The sequence below is a fragment of the Anomaloglossus baeobatrachus genome, chromosome 9 (genome assembly GCF_048569485.1).
Source record: "Anomaloglossus baeobatrachus isolate aAnoBae1 chromosome 9, aAnoBae1.hap1, whole genome shotgun sequence".
NCBI classification, from domain to species: Eukaryota; Metazoa; Chordata; class Amphibia; order Anura; family Aromobatidae; genus Anomaloglossus; species Anomaloglossus baeobatrachus.
The window spans coordinates 3,558,990-3,577,466 of NC_134361.1; the positions used below are offsets into that span (position 1 = coordinate 3,558,990).

The 18,477-nt window shown below is 52.8% G+C and overlaps 1 protein-coding gene across 6 annotated transcripts in view; it reads left to right on the forward strand.

Annotated features, from left to right (window-relative positions):
* Positions 1–18,477, forward strand: part of DIAPH2 (diaphanous related formin 2) — a 1,791,241-nt gene that overhangs the window by 1,358,364 nt on the left and 414,400 nt on the right. For 5 of the 6 annotated variants that reach the window (XR_012725273.1, XR_012725274.1, XM_075323050.1 and 2 more), the window contains one exon: positions 14,779–14,914. The exons of the other annotated variant lie outside the window; for it this stretch is intronic. Coding sequence is in view for 3 of the 5 variants with exons in the window: in XM_075323050.1 (XP_075179165.1) it covers positions 14,779–14,914 (136 nt within the window). In the remaining 2 variants the exon portion in view is untranslated. The remainder of the gene's footprint in view (positions 1–14,778; positions 14,915–18,477) is intronic. 6 annotated transcript variants of the gene reach the window in all.

An 18,477-nucleotide genomic window follows, 5' to 3' on the forward strand; every position in this document is an offset into this window, starting at 1 on the left:
GAGGAGCCAGCACTGGGTACAGAGGAGCTGGCACTGAGTACAGAGGAGCTGGCACTGGGTACAGAGGAGCCTGCGCTGGGTACAGAGGAGCCTGCGCTGGCTGCAGAGGAGCCTGCGCTGGGTGCAGAGGAGCCGGCGCTGGGTGCAGAGGGGCCGGCGCTGGGTGCAGAGGAGCCGGCGCTGGGTGCAGAGGAGCCTGCGCTGGGTACAGAGGAGCCTGCGCTGGGTACAGAGGAGCCTGCGCTGGGTACAGAGGAGCCTGCGCTGGCTGCAGAGGAGCCTGCGCTGGGTACAGAGGAGCCTGCGCTGGGTGCAGAGGAGCCGGCGCTGGGTGCAGAGGGGCCGGCGCTGGGTGCAGAGGGGCCGGCGCTGGGTGCAGAGGGGCCGGCGCTGGGTGCAGAGGGGCCGGCGCTGGGTGCAGAGGGGCCGGCGCTGGGTGCAGAGGATCCGGCACTGGGTACAGAGATGCTGGCACTGGGTACAGAGGAGCCGGCATTGGCAGTCAGTATATTACAGGTTATTAGTATGTGTCACGGGGTCCTTTTCCCATATCACACAATCAACAGAGCGGGAGATGGCGGTACAATCCAAAGAGCATTTATTCCAAGCTAATCAAAACTGTCTATAAAATAATCCACTAAACAGAGGGTAAAATTAATCCAGTAACACAAATATAATCCGGTAAGCGATAAATGTCCAGGTCTCTGAGAAGTCTCAGCTTCTACCAGAGGATCAATCTTCCTGCTTCATTCTTGAAGTTCTCCAACAGACTGCCTGAATCTCCCAGGTAAGCAGAGAGGTTACAGTAGGTGGATCTCACGCCCCCTCCCCCGACTTAGGAACAAAAGGCTGTCAGGGGAGGAATTAAACCTGCAAATGGGACAAAGTACACAGAAGCAGTACAAATAAGACAGTGAACCACGCCCAAACATTAACCCACACATAATGGTACACGAACCACAATATTCCACCATCACAGTGTGATTACCATCCAGCTCCGGAAGCTTCCACTCTTCTTTATCAGGAGCTGACAGGGCAATCCTCTCCAAATCCCCGCGATCTAGGACAATGATGCGCCGGCGCTCGCCGCTCCCAGGGCGAGAACTCACAGTATGTAAGATTCATTACAGAGCACTGGAGAGGCGGCAGCAGCTCAGACACTTCAAAGACGCTCCGGATTCGTTCTGCCTCCCCTCTCCGCGCTCATTGCCGGCAGAAAGACGTTCCACACAGAGCGCTCACCGTGCAGAACGGGAGGGAAGATATGGCAGATATTCCGCCTCACTCGCTGGGGACGCTCCGGGGGGATCGCTGCGAGAGTAATAAGTCAGGATGGAGAAACCTCCCCGCCCCGGAGATTGTGCCGGCTATAGCTCTGCCGTACGGCACCATCCTCTACCACCAAGAACGTCGCCTACTGACGCTGCCACAGAGTGACAAGTGAAAGAAGAAGCAGCGGCATTGTACCCTCCCATATTACACATGTTTTATCCAGCGGGATTCTTGACTGCATGGCGTCCATTGGGTCACTCGTGTCGGCTGAGCGGTCAGTTACCTATGTAAGGTGCGACACTCACAGGCCGGAGGCTTCCAGCCGGTGCACCGCTCTGCCCGATCCCAGGACCTGATGGACAGTGCTCCACCCATGCTGTGGGGCAACACCGCCTCTCCAGCAGCCGGGAAGACCCCCCCACCACCACCACACTGCCAGACCAAACTGTCCGGAGCACACCCCCGGGTGACGCCATCTTGTGTCTGTATCTGCAGCATCTGACACAAATATATGGATGAAACCTGCACCATTTTCAGGCTTCACAGTAAAAAGAACAGTATTTCTTTTTTTTTTTTTTTTAGCCAATTTATTTCTAAATCTCATGTTCAGTTTTTTAGTGGACACCGCATGTGCCAAAGTCTGCTACTGTGTGTGGAGCAGAGGGCTGAGAGGGCTCCGCAGATCAGTCACCTCCCCGGAGGGGTCTCCTCACGGCACAAGGACCACTCGGGCACGGTGGATTTCAGTGCTCAGGAGCTTGGCACCGTCTAATCAATAATGATAAAGAACCAATGATAAATCTGAGGCAGGAGACGTCTGTGTGTAATGAGGAGGGGTGCACATACTTTCCATGCCGTATGAAGGCTCAGCCCTCATTAATTCTCTGCGATCACCATGCATTTCGTCCCGGCATTCTCTGGGGTCACCGTGTACATGTCCCAGCATTATACAGTGGGTATGGAAGTATTCACACCCCTTTGCTCAGTATTGAGTAGAGGCACCCTCCCTTTTGAGCTAATGCAGCCATGAGTCTTCTTGGGATCCTGGATTTGGGGATCCTCGGCCATTCTTCCTGCAGATCCTCTCCAGTTCCGTCAGGGTGGATGGTGATCGTTGGTTGACGCCATTTTCAGGTCTCCCCAGAGATGCTCTATTAGGTTTAGGTCAGGGTTCTGGCTGGGCCGGTCAGTAATGGTCACAGAGTTGTTCTGAAGCCGCTCCTTTGTTATTTTAGCTGTGTGCTTAGGGTCATTGTCTTGTTAGAAGGGGAACCTTCAGCCAAGTCTGAGATCCAGAGCATCTGGAAGAGGTTTTCTTCCAGGATATCTCTGTACTTGGCCTCATTCATCTTTCCTTCAATTGCCACCAGTCGTCCTGTCCCTGCCCCCATAGCATGATGCTGCCTCCACCATGTCTCACTGTGGGGATTGTATTGGGCAGGTGATGAGCAGTGCCTGGTTTCTCCACACATACTGCTTAGAATCATCACCAGAAAGTTCTATCTTCATCTCATCAGACCAGAGAATCTGGCTGCAGTGATAGATGACTTTGTGGAACTTTCTCCCATCCCCCTACTGCATCTCTGGAGCTCAGCCGCAGTGATCTTGGGGTTCTTCTTTACCTCTCACCAAGGCTCTTCTCCTACGATTGCTCAGTTTGCTGAAGACTTCCGGTTGTCCCAAACTTCTTCCATTTAAGGATTATGGAGGCCACTGTGCTCTTAGGAACCTTGAGTACTGCAGAAATTCTTTTGTAACCTTGGCCAGATCTGTGTCTTGCCACAATTTTGTCTCTGAGCTCCTTGGGCCGTTGCTTTGACCTCATGATCCTCATTTGGTGTGACCTGCAGTGTGAGCTGTGAGGTCTTATATACACAGGTGTGCGCCTTTCCAAAACACGTCCTCTCAGTGTAATTACACACAGCTGGACCCCAATGAAGGAGGAGAACCATCTCAAGGAGGATCACAAGGAAATGGACAGCATGGGACTTACATATGAGTGTCTGAGAAAAGGGGCTCAATACTTATCACCATGTGTTATACTGAGCAGAGGGGCTGAATACTTATGACCACATGATATTTCTGTTTTTCTTGTGTAATAAATTAGAAACATTTCTACATTTCAGTTTTTTTCTGTCAAGATGGGGGATGGGGCAGAGTGCACATTAATGAGCATTTACCAAATGGCTGCAATGAAACAAAGTGAAAAATGTAAAGGGGTGTGAATACTTTCCGTACCCTCTGTATATCGCCCCGGCGTGTTATATCAGCCGGGTCATTATCTCGTGTAACGTCTTTCTTGCTTTTCTGACTGTATCTTTGTCTCGGCCGCGGAGTCCGGGAAGCGGCGTCTTCAGATATGCAGATTGTCTTGTATCGCCCTGGCATTTATACGTTACATACACGCGGACGCGGCGGGGGATTCCGTGCACCCTGGGAGTAAAGTCTTGTGTCTTGTGATGTAGGAGAGGGCGATGGTTTCTGAAGACTCTGTAGGAAACATGACAAGGTCTGGCCCATCACCGGCGGTAATAACCATGGAGGGGTCCATCACCGGCGGTAATAACCATGGAGGGGTCCATCACCGGCGGTAATAACCATGGAGGGGTCCATCACCGGCGGTAATAACCATGGAGGGGTCCATCACCGGCGGTAATAACCATGGAGGGGTCCATCACCGGCGGTAATAACCATGGAGGGGTCCATCACCGGCAGTAATAACCATGGAGGGGTCCATCACATCACCCGCAGATCTGTGACATCTGCAGACCAACGCCAAAAGCTGGAGAGAAGCCAGGATGGAGCCTTGAGCGCCGCCAGTGAGTTTACAGGATGATCTGCACTGATACATTGTAGCAAACCCTCCTCTGTGTGAGCAGGACTCATGAGTGGAAGCTATGAAGGTCGTCTTTGGCTGACAGCAAGCAGAGATCTTGGATATGAGGTGGAATCAAAACACATTAGATATTCGAGTCCTATTAACCCTTGCAATACTTTACCCCTAGCTATGTGCCCACGTTGCGTTCTGTCCCTGCAGAAAGTTCTGCAGCGATTTGAACAGCACACGTGCGCTTCAAATCGCTGCAGGAACAGTCCGTAATGAAAAGCCAATTTCATGCGCTGTGAGTGCAGCCCCTCCCATAGACAGAGCGGGGGCTGCATGCAAAGCGCATGAATGGAGTGACATGTTGCTTTTTAGAACGCAGCGCTTCGGGCATGGATTAGCCACAATCTTCATAGATTGTGCTGGGGACGCAGGACGCATGCAGTTACGCTACAGTGCAACACGCAGCGTAAATGCATGAAAATACGCAGCGTAAATGCATGAAAATATGCCACGCTCACGTGCCCGCTCATCACTAGATACCAGTACTGAGCACCCGAGCATGGTAGTGCCCGCTCATCACTAGATACCAGTACTGAGCACCCGAGCATGGTAGTGCCCGCTCATCACTAGATACCAGTACTGAGCACCCGAGCATGGTAGTGCCCGCTCATCACTAGTTACCAGTACTGAACACCCGAGCATGGTAGTGCCCGCTCATCACTAGTTACCAGTACTGAACACCCGAGCATGGTAGTGCCCGCTCATCACTAGTTACCAGTACTGAGCACCCGAGCATGGTAGTGCCCGATCATCACTAGTTACCAGTACTGAGCACCCGAGCATGGTAGTACCCGCTCATCACTAGATACCAGTACTGAACACCCGAGCATGGTAGTGCCCGCTCATCACTAGTTACCAGTACTGAGCACCCGAGCATGGTAGTGCCCGCTCATCACTAGATACCAGTACTGAGCACCCGAGCATGGTAGTGCCCGCTCATCACTAGATACCAGTACTGAGCACCCGAGCATGGTAGTGCCCGCTCATCACTAGTTACCAGTACTGAACACCCGAGCATGGTAGTGCCCGCTCATCACTAGTTACCAGTACTGAGCACCCGAGCATGGTAGTGCCCGCTCATCACTAGTTACCAGTACTGAACACCCGAGCATGGTAGTGCCCGCTCATCACTAGTTACCAGTACTGAGCACCCGAGCATGGTAGTGCCCGCTCATCACTAGTTACCAGTACTGAACACCCGAGCATGGTAGTGCCCGCTCATCACTAGTTACCAGTACTGAGCACCCGAGCATGGTAGTGCCCGCTCATCATTAGATACCAGTACTGAGCACCCGAGCATGGTAGTGCCCGCTCATCACTAGATACCAGTACTGAACACCCGAGCATGGTAGTGCCCGCTCATCACTAGATACCAGTACTGAACACCCGAGCATGGTAGTGCCCGCTCATCACTAGTTACCAGTACTGAGCACCCGAGCATGGTAGTGCCCGCTCATCACTAGATACCAGTACTGAGCACCCGAGCATGGTAGTGCCCGCTCATCACTAGATACCAGTACTGAGCACCCGAGCATGGTAGTGCCCGCTCATCACTAGATACCAGTACTGAACACCCGAGCATGGTAGTGCCCGCTCATCACTAGTTACCAGTACTGAGCACCCGAGCATGGTAGTGCCCGCTCATCACTAGATACCAGTACTGAGCACCCGAGCATGGTAGTGCCCACCCATCACTAGTTACCAGTACTGAGCACCCGAGCATGGTAGTGCCCGCTCATCACTAGTTACCAGTACAGAGCACCTGAGCATGGTAGTGCCCGCTCATCACTAGTTACCAGTACTGAGCACCCGAGCATGGTAGTGCCCGCTCATCACTAGTTACCAGTACTGAGCACCCGAGCATGGTAGTGCCCGCTCATCACTAGTTACCAGTACTGAACACCCGAGCATGGTAGTGCCCACTCATCACTAGTTACCAGTACTGAGCACCCGAGCATGGTAGTGCTCGCTCATCACTAGTTACCAGTACTGAGCACCCGAGCATGGTAGTGCCCGCTCATCACTAGTTACCAGTACTGAGCACCCGAGCATGGTAGTGCCCGCTCATCACTAGTTACCAGTACTGAGCACCCGAGCATGGTAGTGCCCGCTCATCACTAGTTACCAGTACAGAGCAGCTGAGCATGGTAGTGCCCGCTCATCACTAGATACCAGTACTGAGCACCCGAGCATGGTAGTGCCCGCTCATCACTAGTTACCAGTACTGAGCACCTGAGCATGGTAGTGCTCGCTCATCACTAGATACCAGTACTGAGCACCCGAGCATGGTAGTGCCCGCTCATCACTAGTTACCAGTACAGAGCACCCGAGCATGATAGTGCCCGCTCATCACTAGTTACCAGTACTGACCACCCGAGCATGGTAGTGTCCACTCATCACTAGTTACCAGTACTGAGCACCCGAGCATGGTAGTGCCCGCTCATCACTAGTTACTAGTACTGAGCACCCGAGCATGGTAGTGCCCGCTCATCACTAGTTACTAGTACTGAGCACCCGAGCATGGTAGTGCCCGCTCATCACTAGTTACCAGTACTGAGCACCCGAGCATGGTAGTGCCCGCTCATCACTAGTTACGAGTACAGAGCACCCGAGCATGGTAGTGCCCGCTCATCACTAGTTACCAGTACTGAGCACCTGAGCATGGTAGTGTCTTCTCATCACTAGCTACCAGTACTGAGCACCTGAGCATGGTAGTGCCCGCTCATCACTAGATACCAGTACTGAGCACCCGAGCATGGTAGTGCCCGCTCATCACTAGTTACCAGTACTGAGCCCCTGAGCATGGTAGTGCCCGCTCATCACTAGTTACTAGTACTGAGCACCCGAGCATGGTAGTGCCCGCTCATCACTAGTTACTAGTACTGAGCACCCGAGCATGGTAGTGCCCGCTCATCACTAGTTACCAGTACTGAGCACCCGAGCATGGTAGTGCCCGCTCATCACTAGTTACCGGTACTGAGCACGTGAGCATGGTAGTGCCCGCTCATCACTAGTTAGGATTCTTTGGCGGTACAGCATGTAGAGATGCAGCAGAGCGGAGATTGTCTTTAGACTTTACCATGGTTGTCAGATGTAGGATTAGCTTGCAGAATTATTTAGAGGATAAATGAGCTGATCAGGGCTTCTTTCTGTAAAGAGATGCAAACTCCAAAATTCCAAGGAGCCCACTTGGATGCGGCATGTATAAACGTGTTCTAGACAGCATCAGCAGGTGATGACGTTCAAAAAATGTAATCTGCCATAGAAAATGAAATGTATTGACCTATTACAAGCATAATACTTGACGAAGACCTGTAATAAGTCGAAACTCAAAACGTTGCTTGTGTTGCGATAACAGAATAATGTTTTTTTGCTCGTGGTTGTGCCACGATGGACACCTTTTAGCACAGGGGTTGCGTGCAGTGTCTGTAGAGTTTGCAGGGTCCGCTCTTTACTGGATGCGGAGGTATCTCACACCTCTGACCTGATCACATTTGTACAGAGGTTCTGGTCACCTGAACACCGGACCGTTTATTGTGCACCAATTATTGGCTACTTTCAACTTCTCCATCTGTGGTAGGACTACTGCTTGTGACGATGTGTCCTTCTCCCAACCCCGGCCTGGATTCATGCACTCTATGCCATGTAGGGTCATGTAGGTGTTCTCCTCTGCAGGGGGCTTCCCTAATACACCGCCCCCTGGAGACTGTGTTCTAGAAACTTCTACAAGTGGCAAATGTTAAAGGGGTGGGTGTGAGCACTTCTGCCCATCCAGGGGGTGGATCTTAGGGGAGGTGGGAGAGTCAGCCACATGTTTTGAGTTAGTTGAAGCTTTGCTGGCTGAAGGGTGAGGATCTGTGCTGAGGGCAGCTCCTGGTGCCCGGGTATGGACTATGGGACATTGAAGATCAGCTGCTCCGTGGGATTGTGTTGTCCCAGTCACACTACCGCATTTAAGGAACTCATATAAGGACTGTTGCATTTTCTTTGGCGTCGGATTGATGGGTGTTGCCCCGGATCTGTTTTCTTTGTGTGGACTCATTGTGGACTCTAAAGAACCATTTGGATATTTGTTGGATTGTTCATCGGCCTGGTGTCCCTGCCTGCTCTGTCTCATACCCCGTCACACTACTCCAATCATGATTGGTGGCCAAAATGTGCAAATTGCTGCTCAGATTGTAATTAGTAGAAAGCCCTGAGGGGTTAAAGCCTCATTTGTGGCTTTCTTGTATGGACATCACTGGTGTCTCAGGATGGGAGACTTCTCACAAGGACCTGCAACATCTCTGATCATTTTTCATGTATTTTCCGGGTGACGGCCCGGCCTGCAGACAAGCTCAAGGCTGATTTATTTGGGGGATCGACCCATTTACCAGCACGTTATTCACATCAGGACCTAGGGTTGAATCCGGCTGTGTGTATTCTGCTTTGCCTCTTTACATCCCAGGGAATTTTTTATACCTCTCCTCTGTACTGAGCCCTCTCTCCCCTCTGTATTGTGCCATCTCCCCCCTTTGTACTGTGCCCTCTCCCCCCTCTGTACTGTGCCCCCTCTCCCCTCTGTACTGTGCCCTCTCCCCCCTCTGTACTGTGACCTCTCTCCCCTCTGTACTGTGCCCTCTATCCCCTCTGTACTGTGCCCTCTCTCCCCTCTGTACTGTGCCCTCTCTCCCCTCTGTACTGTGCCCTCTCTCCCCTCTGTATTGTGCCCTCTCTCCCCTCTGTACTGTGTCCTCCCTCTCCTCTGTACTGTGTCCTCTCTGTCCTCTGTACTGTGCCCTCTCTTCCCTCTGTACTGTGTCCTCTCTCCCCTCTGTACTGTGCCCTCTTCCCCTCTTTGCCGGGCCTTCTTCTTCCCCTCTGTGCCGGGCCCTCTTACTCCCCTCTGTGCCGGGCTGTGTTGAATACATTTTCTAGTTTGGGGCTCCCTCTTGTGGTCAGTGCTGGCGGTGCAGTTGATTTGTGGAATGAAAGCCACACATCTGTAGAGGACTGGCAGTCAGGGTCAGATTGGGACTATATAACTGAGTAGTTTTCTCTGGTTACATGCCGGTGCTCAATATTCTCCTGTCTGTTAAGGACATTCTGTAACCAGCCCTGCTCACTACTAAAACTCATCTCAGATAAGTGGTATTTGTACCTCTGCTGTTTGTTTTCCACGTTCTTGTTGTTTTTTCTGCTTTGATACTAATGCTTGATTACTATTTTGTCTGTGTGGAGTTCTTGCTGGAATGGGATCATTCCCTGCTGGGGGTGTCTGTATACGTAGCTCCATGATTCTACAAGGTATTGTGTTTGTCATGCTTGGTATTAATTCAGCCCCTCATCTATATTAGTGTTTTTGGATCCCAGTAACATCTGAATGCTGATACAGTGGGGGAGAGGTTGTGTGACCTCAGGATTTTTCCATATCAGAAGTGCTTTTATATATTAGGGTTTTTTACAGTTGCAGACTGCTCCTTCCTATCTTTTCATATAAAGATAGTTTGGGCTTCACGTTTGCTGAATCTGTCTTTTCCAGCTTTGTATTGTGTTTTTCTATATCACCGTAGCCTTTACATGTGGGGGGGCTATCTATCTATCTTTGGGGACTGCTCCGAGGCAGATTAGCTTTCTTATATCTCTATCCGTGAGAATATTTAGTTCTCCGGCTGTGTTGAGACGACTAGGTCATCGTAGGCTCATCCCACGGCTACTTCTAGTTGTGTGTCAGGATTAGGTCTACAATCCGTTAAGGTTCCAGACACTCTGTTACCATTTGGGATTCCGCATTTTTTTGATCCTCCTTGGCTCCTGAATCATAACACCGAGCCCGCTTCCTCCCCTCTGTGTCGGTCCCTCTTCCTCCACTCTGTGCCGATCCCTCTTCCTCCCCTCTGAGCCTGTCCCTCTTCCTCCCCTCTGTGCCAGACCCTCTTCCTCCCTTCTGTGCCGCACCCTCTTCCTCCCCTCTGTGCCGGGCCCTCTTCCTCCCCTCTGTGCCGGGCCCTCTTCCTTCCCTCTGTGCCGGTCCCTCTTCCTCCCCTCTGTGCCGGGCCTTCTTCCTCCCCTCTGTGCCGGGCCTTCTTCCTCCCCTCTGTGCCGGGCCTTCTTCCTCCCCTCTGTGCCGATCCCTCTTCTTCCCCTCTTTGCCGGTCCCTCTTCCTCCCCTCTGTGCTGGGCCCTCTTCCTCCCCTCTGTGCCGGGCCCTCTTCCTCCCCTCTGTGCCGGGCCCTCTTCCTCCCCTCTGTGCCGGGCCCTCTTCCTCCCCTCTGTGCCGGGCCCTCTTCCTCCCCTCTGTGCCGGGCCCTCTTCCTCCCCTCTGTGCCGGGCCCTCTTCTTCCCCTCTGTGCCGGGCCCTCTTCCTCCCCTCTGTGCCGGGCCCTCTTCCTCCCCTCTGTGCCGGGCCCTCTTCCTCCCCTCTGTGCCGGGCCCTCTTCCTCCCCTCTGTGCCGGGTCCTCTTCCTCCCCTCTGTGCCGGGCCCTCTTCCTCCCCTCTGTGCCGGGCCCTCTTCCTCCCCTCTGTGCCGGGCCTTCTTCCTCCCCTCTGTGCCGGGCCTTCTTCCTCCCCTCTGTGCCGGGCCCCCTTCCTCCCCTCTGTGCTGGGCCTTCTTCCTCCCCTCTGTGCCGGGCCCTCTTCCTCCCCTCTGTGCCGGGCCCTCTTCCTCCCTTCTGTGCCGGGCCTTCTTCTTCCCCTCTGTGCCGGGCCCTCTTCCTCCCCTCTGTGCCGGGCCCTCTTCCTCCCCTCTGTGCCGGGCCTTCTTTCTCCCCTCTGTGTCGGGCCTTCTTCTTCCCCTCTGTACTGTGCCCTCTTCCCCTCTTTGCCGGGCCTTCTTCTTTCCCTCTGTGCCGGGCCCTCTTACTCCCCTCTGTGCCGGGCTGTGTTGAATACATTTTCCAGTTTGGGGCTCCCTCTTGTGGTCAGTGTTGGCGGTGCAGTTGATTTGTGGAATGAAAGCCACACAGCTGTAGAGGACTGGCAATCAGGGTCAGATTGGGACTATATAACTGAGTAGTTTTCTCTGGTTACTTGCCGGTGCTCAATATTCTCCTGTCTGTTAAGGACATTCTGTAACCAGCCCTGCTCACTACCAAAACTCATCTCAGATAAGTGGTCTTTGTACCTCTGCTGTTTCTTTTCCACTTTCTTGTTGTTTTTTCTGCTTTGATACTAATGCTTGATTACTATTTTGTCTGTGTGGCGTTCTTGGTGGAATGGGATCATTCCCTGCTGGGAGTGTCTGTATACATAGCTCCATGATTCTACAAGGTATAGTGTTTGTCATGCTTGGTATTAATTCAGCCCCTCATCTATATTAGTGTTTTTGGATCCCAGTAACATCTGAGTGCTGGTACAGTGGGGGAGAGGTTGTGTGACCTCAGGATTTTTCCATATCAGAAGTGCTGGTATATATTAGGGTATTTTACAGTTGCAGACTGCTCCTTCCTATCCTTTCATATAAAGATAGTTTGGGCTTCACCTTTGCTGAATCTGTCTTTTCCAGCTTTGTATTGTGTTTTTCTATATCACCGTAGCCTTTACATGTGGGGGGCTATCTATCTATCTTTGGGGACTGCTCCAAGGCAGATTAGCTCTCTTATATCTTTATCTGTGAGAATATTTAGTTCTCCGGCTGTGTTGAGACGACTAGGTCATCGTAGGCTCATCCCACGGCTACTTCTAGTTGTGTGTCAGGATTAGGCCTACAATCCGTTAAGGTTCCAGACACTCTGTTACCATTTGGGATTCCACATTTTTTTTGATCCTCCTTGGTTCCTGAATCATAACACCGGGCCTGCTTCCTCCCCTCTGTGTCGGTCCCTCTTCCTCCCCTCTGTAACTGTCCCTCTTCCTCCCCTCTGTGCCGGGCCCTCTTCCTCCCCTCTGTGCCGGGCCCTCTTCCTCCCCTCTGTGCCGGGCCCTCTTCCTCCCCTCTGTGCCGGGCCCTCTTCCTCCCCTCTGTGCCGGGCCCTCTTCCTCCCCTCTGTGCCGGGCCCTCTTCCTCCCCTCTGTGCCGGGCCCTCTTCCTCCCCTCTATGCCGGTCCCTCTTCCTCCCCTCTGTGCCGGTCCCTTTTTCTCCCCTCTATGTCGGGCCCTCTTCCTCCCCTCTGTGCCGGGCCATCCTCCTCCCCTCTGTGCCGGGCCATCTTCCTCCCCTCTGTGTCGGGCCTTCTTCTTCCCCTCTGTGCCGGGCCCTCTTCCTCCCCTCTGTGCCGGGCCCTCTTCCTCCCCTCTGTGCCGGGCCCTCTTCCTCCCCTCTGTGCCGGGCCCTCTTCCTCCCCTCTGTGCCGGGCCCTCTTCCTCCCCTCTGTGCCGGGCCCTCTTCCTCCCCTCTGTGCCGGGCCCTCTTCCTCCCCTCTGTGCCGGGCCCTCTTCCTCCCCTCTGTGCCGGGCCCTCTTCCTCCCCTCTGTGCCGGGCCCTCTTCCTCCCCTCTGTGCCGGGCCCTCTTCCTCCCCTCTGTGCCGGGCCCTCTTCCTCCCCTCTGTGCCGGGCCCTCTTCCTCCCCTCTGTGCCGGGCCCTCTTCCTCCCCTCTGTGCCGGGCCCTCTTCCTCCCCTCTGTGCCGGGCCCTCTTCCTCCCCTCTGTGCCGGGCCTTCTTCCTCCCCTCTGTGCCGGGCCCTCTTCCTCCCTTTTGTGCCGGGCCCTCTTCCTCCCCTCTGTGCCGGGCCCTCTTCCTCCCTTTTGTGCCGGGCCCTCTTCCTCCCCTCTGTGCCGGGCCCTCTTCCTCCCTTTTGTGCCGGGCCCTCTTCCTCCCCTCTATGCCGGGCCTTCTTCTCCCCTCTCTACCAGTCTGTCGTGAATTCATTTACTGTCACCTATATCCATATTTTATATCTCGCCTCTTCCCTTGTACAGCACCGTGATATCAATGGTGCTGTATAAATAATAATAAAGGGAGGGCCCCTTTCTGCGCTCTCATGGGTGTTTTTTCTCATTAAAGGTAATTTTGCCAAAACATTGTTTATAGTAAATCAAACGTTCCAGTGAAAATAAAAAACCTTTAATAAATATTAAGAGGAATCTGCATTAGTTCCCTGCTGCACAGTAGTACTGCTCTCTAATAGCCTCTGTATGCCTAGTAAGTGTTTTATTTCACCATAATCCTGAATTCACAGCTACACTGCTCAGTGCTGCTGTATAATGTCGTCTATACTTTTGCTTCTACTGTAGTAAGTGTTTATCTCACCCCAGTGCTGGATACACAGCTACACTGCTCAGTGCTGCTGTATAATGTCGTCTATACTTTTGCTTCTACTGTAGTAAGTGTTTATCTCACCCCAGTGCTGGATACACAGCTACACTGCTCAATACTGCTGTATAATGTCCTCTATACTTCTGCTTCTAGTAAGTGTTTTATCTCACCCCAGTGCTGGATTCACAGCTACACTGCTCCGTACTGTTGTATAATGCCCTCTATACTTCTGCTTCTAGTAAGTGTTTTATCTCACTCCAGTGCTGGATTCACAGCTACACTGCTCAGCACTACTGTATAATGTCCTCTATACTTCTGCTTCTAGTAAGTGTTTTATCTCACCCCAGTGCTGGATGCACAGCTACACTGCTCAGTACTGCTTTTTAGTGTCCTTCATGCTGCTGCTGCGTCTGATCATGTGCTACATAGAGATGAGAGAGAGAATCCCTCATTTAAGTGTGTGCTGTGTATGGGAGACATCATAACAGCTCGTCTCCACCCACCAGCTCAGAGACAAATGACAATTAGAGCCTGTGGAGAGGAGAGTGCAGGATATAAGCTCTAGAATGAGCAGACATAGGGTTATTCCTCATTTTCACCTCGGACAGATTATTCTGGACAGGAGTGTTGCTGGTGTGGAGCGTCTTACAAGGAATGCTCCTTACAGAATAGGCGGCAGCAGACGGAGCGTTTACTTCCTGTGCGGGGACGTGTTCATTTGCTTTGGCCCCTTGTGTTACTGTTTGTAGTGTGCAGTATGAAGTCTGTGCACTGGGTGGCGGCAGGAGTCCCGGTGCGCGGTGCAGCCGTCCTGGGACTGTCCTCGCCTGCGGGACTCCTCCGTCTGGAGTCGATCTCCTCGCCTGCAGGATTCCTCCGTCTGGAGTCGATCTCCTCGCTTGCAGGATTCCTCTGTCTGGAGTCGATCTCCTCGCCTGCAGGATTCCTCCGTCTGGAGTCGCTCTCCTCGCCTGCGGGACTCCTCCGTCTGGAGTCGATCTCCTCGCCTGCAGGATTCCTCCGTCTGGAGTCGATCTCCTCGCCTGCAGGATTCCTCCGTCTGGAGTCGATCTCCTCGCCTGCAGGATTCCTCCGTCTGGAGTCGATCTCGCCTGCGGGATTCCTCCTCTGGAGTCGATCTCATCGCCTGCAGGATTCCTCCGTCTGGAGTCGTTCTCCTCGCCTGCAGGATTCCTCCGTCTGGAGTCGTTCTCCTCGCCTGCAGGATTCCTCCGTCTGGAGTCGATCTCCTCGCTTGCAGGATTCCTCCATCTGGAGTCGATCTCCTCGCTTGCAGGATTCCTCCGTCTGGAGTCGATCTCCTCGCTTGCGGCATTCCTCCGTCTGGAATCGATCTCCTCGCCTGCAGGATTCCTCCGTCTGGAGTCGATCTCCTCGTCTCTTTAATCAGAATGTAATGGACATTTATCTTTTTTATTTGCAGGAGGCGGTCAAAGAAAATAACAAGAGGCGAGAAATGGAGGAAAAGATGAAACGAGCGAAGATCGCAAAGGAGAAAGCTGAGCGAGAAAAAATGGAGCGAATGCAAAAGAAGAAGCTGCTGATTGATATGAATAAAGGTAGGAGCGGGGGAGGGGCGATCGTCTGCGCGGTCACCGCCATCTTCAAAGACAAAACTCCCATGTAATTAACTTATGTAGATTCCTCCGTGCACAAAACCGCCAGATCCGCTCCTTACATTTTATCTGATTCTTACATTAGTCATCTGTTAATTAGAAATCGTCCCATCTTGCGACCCGAGCGGCGAGACACAGGGAGAACGGAGCGGCCAGGCTCCGCCCACTTGTATTATTTGTGCATCCGGCTTATTTACACCTCTCATGGAGGTGGATGTCACGGATTTGTCTGCTCCTAATTACTGCTGCCTTTTGCCTTCATAGAAGAGTTCAGAGCGATTTCATTACTATGCTAATGAGGCTGCGTCTGGTATATTATGTGTGCGCACAAAGCTTCACTACGGACGCGGGATATCGACTGCATCACCATGGACGCTGGCGGATAACACCTGTGCACGGGATGGACGCTGGCGGATAACACCTGTGCACGGGATGGACGCTGGCGGATAACGTCTGTGCACGGGATGGACGCTGGCGGATAACACCTGTGCACGGGATGGACGCTGGCGGATAACACCTGTGCACGGGATGGACGCTGGCGGATAACGTCTGTGCACGGGATGGACGCTGGCGGATAACACCTGTGCACGGGATGGACGCTGGCGGATAATGCCTGTGCACGGGATGGACGCTGGCGGATAACACCTGTGCACGGGATGGACGCTGGCGGATAACGCCTGTGCACGGGATTGACGCTGGCGGATAACGCCTGTGCACGGGATGGACGCTGGCGGATAACACCTGTGCACGGGATGGACGCTGGCGGATAACACCTGTGCACGGGATGGACGCTGGCGGATAACGCCTGTGCTCGGGATGGACGCTGGCGGATAACACCTGTGCACGGGATGGACGCTGGCGGATAACGTCTGTGCACGGGATGGACGCTGGCGGATAACGCCTGTGCACGGGATGGACGCTGGCGGATAACGTCTGTGCACGGGATGGACGCTGGCGGATAACCCTTGTACAAAAGCAATAGAAAAGGTAGCCAAGGACAATACAATAATAAAATATAGAATTTTTATTAAAGATAATGGTAAAAACAGTACATGCAAGGGTGAGTAATGAACAAAGTGCCGAGGCACCACAAGACTCAGCAAATGGGTTTGCAAACAGAAAATCAATAGATTACATAGGGATAAAGGTATATGTTACATTCTAAATATCTGTCCCCATCATGGGTATAACAGTAATTTAGATGAATGTGATCTGCAAGCAAACCATATAATATGATTAACTGTTTGCATATCACTAAAAGGCATAAACACAGGCAGGAAAAGCCAAGGAATAATACCAAGGAAATCCCATCATAGGGGTAGATTACCTGTCACCATTAGACACTGCTGAGCCACACCAACACGTGTTTCGGCCGTAGCCTTCGTCAGGGAGGTGTACCGCGGGTGGACCCCCACCGATCAGGAGGTTGTCGCCTATCCGGGGATGTGAGTCCCAGCGGGTGGACCCCCACCGATCAGGAGGTTGTCGCCTATCCGGGGGATGTGAGTCCCAGCGGGCGGACCCCCACCGATCAGGAGGTTCTCACCTATCCAGGGGATGTGAGTCTCATCGGGCGACCCCCACCGATCAGGAGGTTCTCACCTATCCAGGGGATGTGAGTCCCAGCGGGCGGACCCCCACCGATCAGGAGGTTGTCACCTATCCGGGGGATGTGAGTCCCAGCGGGCGGACCCCCACCGATCAGGAGGTTATCACCTATCCGGGGGATGTGAGTCCTAGCGGGCGGATCCCCACCGATCAGGAGGTTCTCACCTATCCAGGGGATGTGAGTCTCATCGGGCGACCCCCACCGATCAGGAGGTTATCACCTATCCGGGGGATGTGAGTCCTAGCGGGCGGATCCCCACCGATCAGGAGGTTCTCACCTATCCAGGGGATGTGAGTCCCAGCGGGCGGACCCTCACCGATCAGGAGGTTATCACCTATCCGGAGGATGTGAGTCCCAGCGGGCGGACCCCCACCGATCAGGAGGTTATTGTGAGCAAATCGCCTCTGCAATTATAATTTCATCTCACAGCGATCTCTTAGTCCAGTATATTTCTAGAACAGCCGGCACTATAGAAGCTGGACTTTCACCGGGGCCGTGAGCCGGCCGTTCCACTGATGCCTGAAGCTGGAGACGGCACAAGGAGGAATGAGATGGGAGCGGAGATTGGAGGCGGCGGTGGCAGGTTCCCCTCCGTGCACATCGCCATTCTGCAGCACACCTCCGCTAATCCTTTGCAATCATAAAATATCTAACAATGGCCGGCGTGAGGCGTCAGCTGCTTCTTTCTAACCGCTGCACGTACTTCAACACATTTCCTAAGGATCCAGATAAAAATGTAACCGTTTCTGGGGTTGAAGGTAAATCTGTGAGATGATAGTGAAGATTTTACCCAGCGCAAGGGGTTAATGATACCTTAGAAAGTGTGTAAAAATCACATTCCCTTAAAATAATATTTAAACCCCCAATTTATCCTCCTCTACCAAGAAATTAAACGTTCTGCCTCTGACAACCATCTCTGCTGCTATAAATCTCAGTGCAGGTTGTCGCCCAGATTTAGTTGACTCTTGGACAGGGAATGTATCTAGTGATAGGTGTCCAAGTGACTCGATAAAGATTTGCCATCCAGAAATCAAGAAAAGCATGGAGGCAACTGAGATCTGCAACTGCACATTGTGTCTCACATCTCAGTCAGAAAGGTGTAGAGAAGAGCTGTCCGTAACCACATGGTTAATAGGTATGGAGACCTGCCCGCTCAACATCCCCACATCTTGCTTGTTATGGAGGAGACGGACCATCCGGCTTATGTACTGGATGGACCATCCGGCTTGTCTACTGGAGGGACCATCCAGCTTGTCTACTGGAGGGACTATCCGGCTTATCTACTGGAGGGACCATCCGGCTTATCTACTGGAGGGACCATCCGGCTTATCTACTGGAGGGACTATCCGGCTTGTCTACGGGAGGGACCACCCGGCTTATCTACGGGAGGGACCACCCGGCTTGTCTACGGGAGGGACCATCCGGCTTGTCTACGGGAGGGACTATCCGGCTTGTCTACGGGAGGGACCATCCGGCTTGTTATCCGAAGAGAAACCATGCAGCTCATCAGCTCACAGTTCTGCATCTCTGGTGGTTGGGGGCATTAGTGCCTTATGGCAGGGGCAACTTAAACATGAAAGGCGCCATCAATGCTGAGCTTTATAAGAATGGGTTAACGTTCCTCTCCCAAAACTCCAGCATTTGTCGCCTTACTTTCCCGACATTTACAGACTGCTGTAATAGGAGATGTGGATGTAGTGGACGCGACGCGGGCACAACGGCTCTGAGATGTCGCCACCAACAATCTTCAAATCCGCTCATTTTTCACATTACCTGAAGAAATCTCCAAATTCTGATCAGTTCTGTGCCCAGTAAGAACATGGACATAAGAAATTCCGGATCATCACGGTCCTGATTCTGCACAGATTACACAGCGGCCAAACGTGTCCGGGGATTA